The sequence below is a fragment of the Acomys russatus genome, chromosome 7 (genome assembly GCF_903995435.1).
Source record: "Acomys russatus chromosome 7, mAcoRus1.1, whole genome shotgun sequence".
Taxonomy (NCBI): Eukaryota; Metazoa; Chordata; class Mammalia; order Rodentia; family Muridae; genus Acomys; species Acomys russatus.
The window spans coordinates 21,649,122-21,661,746 of record NC_067143.1 but is presented as its reverse complement, the minus strand read 5'-3'; the positions used below and the strand labels follow the sequence as shown (position 1 = coordinate 21,661,746).

The 12,625-nt window shown below is 48.0% G+C and overlaps 1 protein-coding gene across 1 annotated transcript in view; it reads left to right on the top strand.

Moving 5' to 3' along the window:
* The window catches only part of Aldh1a3 (aldehyde dehydrogenase 1 family member A3), a 33,746-nt gene extending 21,761 nt beyond the window's left edge, over window positions 1-11,985 (top strand). Inside the window, exons 10-13 of the mRNA XM_051148696.1 lie at window positions 2,507-2,671; window positions 4,278-4,435; window positions 5,602-5,676; window positions 11,534-11,985. Coding sequence (XP_051004653.1) covers window positions 2,507-2,671; window positions 4,278-4,435; window positions 5,602-5,676; window positions 11,534-11,606 — 471 coding nt within the window. The 3' untranslated portion in view covers window positions 11,607-11,985. The remainder of the gene's footprint in view (window positions 1-2,506; window positions 2,672-4,277; window positions 4,436-5,601; window positions 5,677-11,533) is intronic.
* Window positions 11,986-12,625: the final 640 nt, after the last annotated feature.

Below are 12,625 nucleotides of genomic sequence, written 5' to 3'. Positions count from 1 at the left end.
CATTTCCAGGGAGCAGGTGTCCGTCCATTACTCAGCTGTGCAGAGTCCCTTTGGACCTCATGCTGTCAAACCTGGAGACTATTTAGGATCCTGTCTATATTCTTTCCCTTTCCAAGACCTGTACGGTTTTACCCTGCAAGGCTGCCCAGCTGCCTACACACTTCTGTCTTTCTCAGGCCTGTGGAAGAGCTAGCTGACCTACATCAGGGCCCAGGGCTGGAGGCCACGTGCTGGAACATCCCAGCTCTCTTTTGGGTTAACTTGGCAGCCGAGCAAGGAAGCCACCTGGCCTGCTCTGGATCCAGAGGCATCCTCTGGAGAGGTCCTGGGGGGGCCATCTTTTCCCACTTCTGGTGATGTGCCCTGCCCTGTCATCTTACTTCCTGCCAGATCTCTTCCTGTACTGAAGGCACCAGCTGACATTTCACGGATGGTTATTAGATTTAAACAACCTGTTTACGAGGTCTCGTCAGGGAGAGAGCTGAGTTTGAGTGTGTAGGGGTTCTGACAGGGATCCATGCTGCCTGTAGAACAGAGCTCCGGCCAGCTAAGACCTGAGGCCTGATTAAGTTCCTCTAGTGAGCAATGCCGGCCCCCGTAGGAGGATAGAAGGCCTTTGTAACACAAGGGCTTCTTTTCTCACATTAAAAAAAAAAATGTTTGAAGTGACACTCATTTATTTAATTTGTACGTGTCTACGTTTGTGTATATGCGTGGGATGCACATGCCACAGCACTTACGTGGAGCCACAGACAGCTGTCTGCTTATATTATGTGGATCCTTGCCAGGCCCAGGACTGAGGTCAAGTTGCCAGGCTTGACAGCCAACACCGTTATTTGCTGAGCATCTCATCAGCCCCGTCTGGAACTTGTAAGCCAAGATGTGGTTCACCCAGAGAAAGACCACCAGGGCTTGGAACAGGAATGTTTCACGTCCTTTCGTTACTTTTTTGTGGGTGTGTGAGCACAGGGCTCCAAACCCTAACCATGTACAAAGGACTACAGTGACGAGGTTCCACCATTACCACCCCATCCCCACCCGTTCTCACCTGTCCCCACAGTGGGGCTCCTATGGTCTTTATTCCTGGCAAATCCCTCCAGGATTTCCTTATAGGAAGGCAAGCAAGTATGAATGTGCACTTGGATTTCTTCCTCCATCTCTATGCAAAGGAGATCATGTTGGCGCCACCATTTTATTTGTTTCTATTCCTTAAAAAAAAAAAAAAGACCTCAAAGAACTTTCTGTACCTGAAATAGGTTTACTTTCTTTTCATCCTTTTTCTGTATGTGTCTGTGTGTGGTATATGATCGTATATGTGTTCGTATGCATGCGCAGCCATGTGTACATATGTGTATGTGTGTGTTATATGTTTGTGTGGAGGCCAGGGGTCAAGGACAGGTTCATCCTCTATTGACGTCCACTCTATCTTTTGAAGCAGGGTCTGTCACTGAACCTGGAATGCACTGACTGGGTGAGACTAGCTGAGCAGTGAGCCCCAGGGGGCATCTTGTCTCTGCCTTCCCAGTCCTGGGATTATATAGGGTGGGTCACCATGCTCGGTTTTTTTCCATGGATATCAGAGATCCAAAGTAGGGTCCTCAAGTTCTACTGACTGAGCTATGTCCCCAGCTCTGATTTTTTTTTCCCCTTACCTAATGTTTCTGGAATGAAACCAAGTCTCCTAGCTAAATGCCTCAGTAACGGTGTTTTTTGCTTTAAACTGTGTCTCTCTCAGACTAGGAGGGAAGGAGCTGTCTGTTAATAAGAGCATATGGATTTGAGGAAGAAGGCTAGGAAGGGGGACAGAAAAAGCATCTTATCTTCCCTGCTGAGCCATCCCCAGAAAAGATAGCCTTTCAGCAGCTGGCTGAGTACCGTGTCCCCCAGCTGGTGTCCCCCAGCTGAGTGTTAATCTATGGCATAAGGCACTTTCTAGCCAAGGAGGAAGTAGCAGTTCATTTCCCTCCAGGCAAGAAGCGGTACCCATACCCTATCGGGAGGCTCACTCTGTTGTTCCCAGGGGTGCTGAGACAAGGGCTCGGCCCTTGCTCCCTTCCCTATACTATGATAGGATGATTCCCATAAGCACCCCCTCATCTATGGTGTGCAGCGAGCAGGATACAGACTTGTCCGGTAAATATGACACCATTAGGCTTGAATTTTAGACAAACTGAAGATATCAAGTCTATCTCAAGTACAGTTTGGCATATACTTAGACTAAAAGCTACCACGTGTTGTATTTTCGATAGTTACATTTAGCTGGGCTTCCTGGGTCTTTACTTGTTGAGCCTGGTAAAGCTAGCAGAACGCCAAGGCCTGAGAGAATGCCACCATTTCAGAACCTCCTTTACCCTGAGGCTTACTTCACAGCACGAGGAAGGAACCAGATGTAGGAACAAGGCCTCAAGCCTGGGACAACCATTGATGGTGCTGAGGGCCACTGAAAATACAAGAGGACAGTCCCCTCCTGGAGGAAGCAGGCATAACTCCCTTCTGCATTTTGCAGATCGATCAAAAGCAGTTCGACAAGATCCTGGAGTTGATCGAGAGTGGGAAGAAGGAAGGGGCCAAGCTGGAATGTGGAGGGTCAGCCATGGAGGACAGAGGACTGTTCATCAAGCCCACTGTCTTCTCAGACGTCACGGACAACATGAGGATCGCCAAAGAGGAGGTAGGTGTGGCTACAGCCCAAACTGAGGTGAGGCCTTTACAGGGCAAAACAGTTCCATTTCTGGGTGGTTGCGTTGTCCCTCAGGACTCAGGTGCCTCTGGTAAGTCCCAAGGCCCACAACAGCTGCGGCTGCTCCAGCCCGGGTTTCCGTCCTTGCTCACGGTCTCCAGGTGGCAGTCCCTATCTCCTTCCCACACCATCACAGTTACACGTCTTCAGTTACATGCACGGCTTACGTCCGGCATCTCTCAGCCTTGTTTGCGAGCGTCACCAGGCACTGAACTGTGGATTCAGGAACCGTGGCCACTTCAAACTCTTCGGTCTGTCCTTAAATAATAAGTATCTGGGCTGGAGAGGCGGCTCGGAGGTCAACAGCACTGACTGCTCTCCCAGAGGTCCTCAGTTCAATTCCTAGCAATCACATGGTGGCTCACAACCATCTATAATGAGATCTGGTTCCCTCTTCTGGCATGCAGGTGTACATGCAGGCAGAGCACTGTATACATAATAATGAATAATAAATCTTTGAAAAAAATGTAAGTATCCTTCAAAGAATGCATTGCAGCCCTAAATCCACACTGACTTTTCTGCCACAGTTGTTCCTGAGAGTGATGGGGATGATGCAGACCCCGCCCCCATAGGAACATAAATCTTCTCTTGCCCCTCAATCACCATGTTAGGCACATGGCTGCCATTCCCCCACAGGATTAGTTAGAAGGAGTCTCAGGCCCAGGGACAAGATTTTTCAGGAGCCGTGTTCTGGAACATGTGAGGGCTGGGCGTGGGCCTCCCCATGAGGGCATCTGATATTTCCTCCTTGAGATACTGAAAAGTTTCTCACCTCTCTGTGGTGGTGCAGAGCCCAGATCTTTATGTACTTCTTTTTTTTAATATATTTTATTAATTTATTCATATTATATCTCAATTGTTATCCCATCCCTTGTATCCTTCCATTCCTCCCTGTACTTCTTTTTTAAATTGTTGTTGCTGTTTGTACACTTTTTGATGAGATGTCCTGAGGAGGCTGAGGAACCATTTGCAGAGATTGTACGCTGTCCTGACACGTAATTCCACCTACTGTTGAGTCAATCCCAAGATCCCTTCAGAATCGCCACTAAATGGGCAACCTTGTACTTTCCCTCTTCCATTTCTTTGCTGTGTGACTACTGTGGCTTTCCTTCCCCCTGGGATGCTCTATAGAAACATTTTTTTAATTATTATTTTCATTAAGCAACAGAAAAAGACATCAGGGAAGAAGCATGCATCCCCAGGGAACACCCTTCTAGAGAACCTTCCAGAAACCTCTCCAGTGTTTCCCTTCTGTGAACCCTGCTGTACATGGGTTTTCCTGAAGCTCTAAGGCTGAGTGATGGTTCTCAGAAACAGCACTAGCATGGAGGGATCATAAATGCAGTGTATAGTCTTCTATTATCTTTCATTTTTGATCCATCTGAATGCCTTTATTCAAATTTTAGCTATCACACAGCTATAGAGTTCTCTGGAGTTCTTTGTCTCGGGGGCAGGGTTCTTGTCCTGTGGAAAAGCCAGAGTGCCTGCTCAGGGCACATGGTCCCATCCTCACATGCCTCCTTGTAATTAACCACAGATTTTCGGACCAGTGCAGCCAATACTGAAGTTCAAAAATCTTGAAGAAGTGATCAAAAGAGCGAACAGTACCGACTATGGACTCACAGCGGCAGTGTTCACCAAAAACCTCGACAAAGCCCTGAAGCTGGCTTCTGCGCTGGAGTCGGGAACAGTCTGGTGAGCACTGGAGCATTTGTGTTGTCTGAGCAGCTGGCTTACTATTTTCACTTTTCATCCATTACCAGAGATCATGTGATGTCCTCCCACTTCCTAAGTGCGCTATTGATCACCCTCTGAAATGGGTATTGTATGGCCTTAAGTTCTTCATTTTTCACATGGAGAAACTGAGGCACAAAAAGAGATGGGATGGGTTGTCCAGCATCACACAGCTTGACTCTCACTCAGTGTTTGACTGTGGAGGATTCATTCCTTGCTGAGAGACCAAACTCTGTGGCTACTCAAGTCCTTTGTATGTATGTAGAGGTAGCTTAGGCACATCTTCCAGCTTGCTTACTGGCTCGCTGGCTTGTCTGTCTGTCTATCTGTCTGCCCGTCCATCTGTCTGTCCATCCATCCATCTGCCATCTGTCTGTCTGTCTGTTATCTATCTATCTGTGCCATGCTAACACTCTGGTCCAGGACCTGGAACATACTAGAAAAAGCATTTTTACCACCAAGACACACCCCATTCCCTCTGGCATACTACAAACTCATCTGCGTGTTCTGCAACACCTAAAACAATGCTCTGGTGATATTTGTTGTGCAATATTGTTTAAGGAGTACCGAAAGGGAGAGAAATAATTCTGCACCAAAACTTTGGGTCTGATTCAACAGTTGGTTGAATCTGAAGGTATAGAACCTATGGTTATCAAGGGTCACTTTACATAGCCAAGGAGGTTCCAAAGCCTGGACCTTTGACACACGGTCACACTCACCTCTCTGATGTTGTCTCTGGTGGATTCTACAGTCCACACATGGGCACTTATCCCTGTTCACTGACAGTTCTGAAGACTGACACTCGTGCCCATCTTCCAGCTGAATGAAAATGAGCCTCAAAGAGGTAGAACAAGCTTACAGTCACATAGTCTAGGGAGCAGAGCTCTGAGATCAGGCCTGTACCATTTCACAGGTAACTCACCCTCTAGCTCTTTTCCTCAGAATATTCCAGCTGTAGTTTCTGGCAGGAAAAAGCAGGAAGCAGGAGTAAAAAGCATAAGGGGCATGCTGTGTTATTAACACTCTGCCCAAGGGCCATGCGCTGGGCAGCCCTGTGCCTCCAGTGTCTTAAGATGCAGACGCTCTTAAGTTCTCCAGGTAACCTGGGCATCTTTCTCTTTCTCCAGGATCAACTGCTACAATGCGTTTTACGCACAGGCTCCATTTGGTGGCTTCAAAATGTCTGGGAATGGCCGAGAATTGTAAGTATGGCTAAGCCCTTACCATCTCCTCTGCCACGAAGACTGGTGGTCCCGCAATGGAGGCTGCCCGGGCTCCCTCCCATCTCCCCTCCCTCCCTCCCATCCTTGTCCTCCCCTAAGCCCTAGAACTAACCTGGAGCCTCAACTTCTTGTCCTGCCCAGTGACATCACCCCAGGGACATTCTACAGTTCTTGGCCCTAGGCTAGCAGGATGAGGTGTGACAAATGAGGGTGTTATGACACACATCTGTCCCCACTCTGGGTAGTGAGAGCAGACTGGCTCAAGTCAGGCTCTGAATCTGCCCAGCTTTGCTTTGAGAAGCTGGTACAAGCTTTGGGGACATACCGTGGATGACTCTGCTTCCTTTTGGGATACTTTTTGTGGGACTGTGTTGTACCTTTGTGACCCCAGCAGTACATTCTGGGACTGAACAAGTGCCTCTTGTCATTCCTGCCTGGCCCCCAGAGATTCGAGGATGAGCCATCTTACCCTTGGCCGGAGTCAAAGCTAGGTAGAAGATGCTGGGGTCCCCAGCTGGACACCCTCTTCATACCCCCTTATTGTTGTCCTGGGTTGTATTAGGCAGTGTGGACGAACATCATGGTAGGCTCCGTATTTCTGGGGAGCCATCTATGACAACACCCCACGGCTGTTTCTGAGGGGTCCTGTTCTCCCTTTTGTTTAAACAGTTTGTGTCATTTATATACAAATGCATTGCCTTCTACATATTTGGACCTCTAGTCAGATTCCAGGCACTTCTTCTCAGCCCTGGCCTTAGTGTGGCCATGGGGCAGCTCTCCTTGCAGATTATTAAGTATGTTATGGTGGAGAGGGCTGGTTTCCACTGTTTTTTGACTGACCTACATGGAATTGGTGCCCCTTACTCTACCCTAGTTCTGTTCAGATCATCCTCAACGCATGACAGATGCCCAGGGGACATCTGCACAAATGAGCATAAAACATAGTAATTTTTGGTCCTGTTGCCCCCTCCCTTGTTCCCATGACTGGCTCTTCTGCGATAACTTACTGATTCTTAGCAACAAAGACTCATGGCAGGAGCCAGGGGCAGGGTTCTCTTGGCAGCCTGTTGTATTTGCCGTTTTGTAGCCTCTTAGAGGAGCTTGCCAGCTGAGGTTGGGATGGCAGGGCTAGAGTCACCTGAGTTCCCATCAGGCTCCTCCAATAATAACAACACTGGCGAGAGCCAACGTTTGCTCAGCACAGACTCTAGAAGGTTCTGAGAGCCTCTCCCCTCTTCACGGTCTCATGGAGACAGTCCATGAGAGGGAATAGCTCTCAAAAGAAGACACAGACCCAGGAGGTTAATGGGTCCTAAGAGTTAGCAGCAGGGCTGGAGAGATGGCTCAGCCATTAAAGACTAGGCTCACAACCAAAGAGGCAACTTGGCCTTGGGTAGCCCTGGGCTTGCTAGACAGAGACCACTTGGGCCTTTTTGGGTTCTTGTGTTTTGTTTGGGGATATTTTGTTTTGCTTTGCAGTACTGGAAATTGAACTTAGGTCATCCCGCACGCCAGGAAAGTTCTCCACCACTGAGATAACCCCTGCCCTAGGAGTCAGCTCGGTAAGCCTCTTCAAATGAGGCCACCAGAGCTCATGTGCTCATTTGTCTCCTTTGGTCTTCTGTCTTCAGCCAGGCAGGGTGGGGGGTGGGGGGCTGAGAAACCCATCCCCTTCACAGTCTTCCTTCCAGAGGCCAGAAGGCAGGGAGCACTCCAGTCCAGCAAGTGAAGGTCATTTGGAAGGACACAGGGTGACTGGGAAATACTGGGAACACTTGCTGCCAGGGTTTTCTGAGCATCACGGAGAATTCACTGTGTGGTTTTCTTACCTGGGCTGGCTCCCCTCTTGTTGTGGTCCCGGTGCCTGCCACAGACTGGCTTGGTGAGCTCGCAGACCTCAGTCATGCTTCACGTTGACAGCTCCTCTGGGGGCTTGCTTGAACATCTGCTTTTTAGATCTCTGCCATCTATTTTCCCAGAGCTTTCTGTTGACAAATTATTTTCAAATCATTCATAAGGAGCCTGGAAACTGCCTTGAAGAATAATATCTGTTTTCAATTGTTTCAAATTAATGTCTCCGTGTTGCAACAAGTTCCCCTTTTCTATGCTGGAGCACTGTACGGTGGATTCCGTGGTTTTCCCCCAAATTGGTCACTGGGGCTGGGCCGGTTACTGGCTGCACACCCGCTGCCAGCCCCTCTGGGATGCATTTCTGAGTTGGTCTTGGATGGAGCCTGAAAAGCCTGTTCTTCTTAGTGCATTACTTCCTGGTTCTTTGATTTGCAGTGTAAGATGAGCAGCATCCAAGCCAGCAACCAAAACCTCCTACAACAGAGATACAGCAAAGTCAGACCTTCCTCCCCGACCATCAGTCTCATTTGTTAGGGGACCCACTGCTCGCTCAATTTACTCATCCAATCATTGGCCCACGTCGCAAATATTTGTTTTTGTCTTTCTAAATTAAAAAAAAATTTTTTTAATTAAAAAAAAAAAAATGAATGGTGGTAACAAAAATAACCCTAAAGCCAAGGCTTCTGGGAATGCACTTGTTCTGGCCTGTGTTGTACTGTTCCTCAAACTTGACCTGGGCCTCCCACCTGGGCCTTGTGTCTCCCAGCTGGGTCACTGACAACAGTTTATCCAAGGGCATAGCCACAGAGGACGCTGTGGGTATGAGGACGTGTGAGCATCATTGTAGTCAGACATTTTCACAAAGGATATGCTCTTTGGTCTCTGGGCAGCCTTCTTCTGGCAAATATTCTTTGAGCATCTTTACTGCTCCAAGCTTGGTGTCAAGCTCTGGGCATTTGTCAGTGAGCTGCCATCAATCCTTGACCCCATTGTCATTGTAGGGAGGTTTGTTGGGAGGAAGGCTGAACTCCCAAATGGCTTCGGTTCCTGAGGTAGAAAAGACTGAGTGGGGGGGTTGGATGAGGCCAGCAGGAGCTTGAACTAGAACAACAGATGAGGAAATGGAAGGAAAAATAAATGAGGAATCTACACCCAGTTTCTCGCAAGAATGCTGACACTTCTGAGCTGTTTGACATGAGCTAATTCGGGAAGATTCCACCTCTTTTCTTTATTAGATCAATAAATCACTAACACTTAGAATTTTGGCAAAGCAGCGCTGTTTTCACATCTTGAAAGTTTATGGTGCATTTTCTATGGATATTCAAAAATCCACTCATTCTCTTCTGTCTGCTAACGTGAAAGCAAGCTACATTTTACCCTCTGAGATAGGTTTTGGATATCTCCCAGTCTTTTTTGTGAAAGCCTCCTAGAATGGGCGTTAGTGTTACTTCTACGGGCCTTTATTATTACAAACCCTGTTTATATACTTCTTTGCATATAAATATTTATGCACTTAGGGTGACTGTTTTCAGCGTGAATTCCTAGAATTCAGTGCTGGGCCACATGAAAGTGGTTTTGTCTCTGCGTGGGTCCTCACGTTTTCAAGTGCGGGACACTGAGCGCCCCTTGCACACCTGTTGGAGTTCGTACTTCTTTTTCTGCCAAAAAAAAAAAGAGTTTGTTCTTTGTGGAATTTTCCCATTCTGTTGTTTGTGTTCCTCCTTGGCCCAGTACATTGATGAAAACAGTGCAGCTTCCTAATGGTGACATTACTTATTCAGCACAGAGTGGGTGGCTTATGCAGGTTCTCTCTGGTTGATATAACTGAGTGGGCATGCTGGCATTCCCATGGCACAGCCGGAACAGTCAATGTCAATGAACTTGACTCATTTACGTGATTCTGAGCCCCAGTTGCTCTTATACTTAAGCATCAGAATTACCCAGGGAACCTGCGGGACGCAAGTGTCTTGGCTCTGCCGAGGAGACCGCTGATGCCATAAATATATTGGTTTTTCTGGTACTGCAAAATCGGTGCTTTAGATGGCACAGCATGTGACCCCTACGATTTGTAGGATATGCACAGCTCTTTCTGAGTGTAGATTGAGGTGTTGGCTAGCCCACATCCTCTTTGGAGGCTGTGAGGACTGAGTTGCCTTGCCTTGCTGAGCCCCCAGAGGGCCTACCTCCTACTTGGCTGATGGCCTCTTCTATCTTCCCAGCCAGCCTGGTGGCACCTTTCTGTTTCTTGTCTCGTTCTTGGTCAACTCTCTTCTTCAACTTTTAAGGACTGTTGGGTCACCCAAACTACCCAGAAAAGTCTCTCCTTTGAAGTCAACTGCTTAGCCACAGGAATTCCATCTCCGGCATCAGTTCTCCCTTGCCTTATAACCTAATTAATTTGTGCAACAGGACAGGGGAGTAAGGTGTGGAGACATTTTACTATTTTGCCTACTACAGTAGGTCTAGGTGAGCCCCCAGAATCTGTATTTCTAAAACATTCAGAAGTAAGGCTGCGGCCACTGCTGCTGCTGCTGCTACAGGATTTTAGGTCTCAAGAGATGAGATGGGCCTGTGGCTCAGATCTTTAGTACAGAGGTTGAACAGGCTATCTCTACCCTTACTTTTTCTGGAACCAGAATTTACTGTTCTATTTCTGCAACCAGTAAGAGTGCGCTAGGAGCCGAGCTGTGGTGGCGCACACCTTTAATCCCAGGGCTTGGGACGTAGAGGCAGGCAGATCGCTGTGAGTTCGAGGCCAGCCTGGTCGACAAAGCGAGTCCAGGACAGCCAAGGCTACACAGAGAAACCCTGTCTCAAAAAAACCAAAACCAAAACAACAACAACAAAGAGTGTGCTAGGGGAGAAATAGCATCCAAGCTGCCTCTGGGTTCTGTGAAGGGGATCCCCTCCAAGGATGGTCTAAGATGCCTAGCAAAGCCCCTATGAGATATAAGGGAAGGAAATATGCCAAAGATGCTAGCCTGAGGGCCATCGCCTCCCTGTGTCTAGCCTGTGCCAGTGGCTGCTCCCTTTCCCAGTGTAGTCTGACCCAGCTCCTCTTACTGCAGTTCCCTTCAGAGCCAGATGTCCCTGTGGTCCCTTGGCTACCTCCTCAAGTGCAGACATCACTTTTCCTGTCTGTTCCTGTAGAAACAAATTACCACTTAAAACTTAACATGGTCAGTGCAGTTCTTATACCCTAGATCTCCTTGTTCACTGCCCAGGCCCCTCCCGGACCGAGAGAACTGACATTGTATTGGTTTTGTTGTTTTCACTTCTCGTCTGAAAGCAAACCCTTATTTCTTTTTTGTTTGTTTGGGTTTTTTTGTTTTTTTTTTTGTTTTTTTGATAATTTATTTTTTAATTTATTCGCTTTATATCCTGATTATAGCCCCCTCCTTTGTCTCTCCCCGAACCTACCCTCCCTCCTTCCTCCAGTTCCTCCTCCTCTAGTCCTCAGAAAGGGGAGCCCTCCTCCCCTACCATCATATCTCAGCCTACCACGTCTCATCACGACCTTCTGCATCCTCTTCCTCTGTGGCCTGGCAAGGCCACCCCACCAGGGGGAAGTGATCAACGCGTGGGCAACAGAGATAGCTCCTGCTCCCCATATTAGGAGACCCACATAGAGACTGAGCTGCCTATCGACTACATCTGAGCAGGGGGTCTAGGTCCTCTCCATGCCTGGTCCTTGGTTGGTGCATCAGTCTCTGCAGGGCCCCCTGGGCCCAGAAAACTCTTAGTTCTTTTCATTGCTTCAAAAGCATCACACACACGAACTTAGCATTTAAGCTCACATTTCCAGACCCTGACACTTACTGAGCTCATCGTAGCACCTACTTGTCTTACTATGCCCAGGTACCACATTGTGTCCTGTCACACAAGCTCCAGCTGTCAAACTGTCCAGCAGACTATGTAGGCACTGGAAGATTTCCCCAGAGCCATGAACTGACAGTGTGACCTGCCCCCTTTTCTGTCATCACAGAGGTGAATATGCTCTGGCTGAGTACACAGAAGTGAAGACTGTCACCATCAAACTCGATGACAAGAACCCCTGAAGGAGAGACCAGCTTCTTCCTCAAAAGCTGGACAACAAGCTGTGGCAACTCCCAACCCGCCACGTGCAGAACGCAGGGTGACAGGACCCTTCTCTTCTGGACACCCGCTCTACTGGAGTTTAATGGTTTTGATTTTCCTCTCACACTCATGCTCTATGGACCAAACTGTGGGTGGCTGGATGGTATGTGTGAAACTGCAGGCCTTCCTGGGGAGGAGCTCCTACCCAGCTCTGGCTTTGCCTTTAGACTAAGTGCAGGACACAGCAAAGACATCTGGGGCTCTGTTTCTATGAGATGGTCTCTAGAGTGTCCAGTGATTACTTTAAATGCTTTGTCAACCCCAGTAGGAACGCAGAAAGAGCTCACTGCAGGTTCTGCAAACAGATCTGCTCTTGTGACTACTCCTTGGGGTCACCTGTGCACAGAGCAAGTCCCTCCTCACTCCGAGGTAGAAGTGGGACTATTTGCAAGCAAAGGATTAGTGTGGAGGTGAAAGGTGGATTTCAGGGACACAGTGCAGGGAGCGTAGGGAAGCATATGCCACAGAAAGGCACCAGAAGCCTTTGGTCTGCAGGGTTGTGGGTCCTAAGGGCTGCGTGTGGACACTGACCATGGGATTCACCTTGAAAACAATCCTAACTTTGGACTGACCAAACCGACAACCCAAAGAGCCTGCTCTAGAGTTGTGAGATGGCCTTCTGTAACTAAGGCCCATCTTAGGCAGAGAACATCCTTAGTGTCAACTTTGCCACTGAGGACTCATTTTAGAAGTACCACAGCAGAGCAAACCCTAAGCAGTTAAGCCTCCTGTCTGACACTCAGAGCCATCATTCACTTTCACAGTTTACCCATTTCTACCCCAGTCAAAATGGATACGCCCACTTCCTTTTTCTTTTCTCCAGCTCTATTATCTGTTTTAGATCAATAGAGTTAGCTATACTGAGAGACAGCTGCCACACTGCTCTGTAGTCATAATAAAAAAAAAAAAAAATCCCATTTGGATTTTCATTTCTGATTGG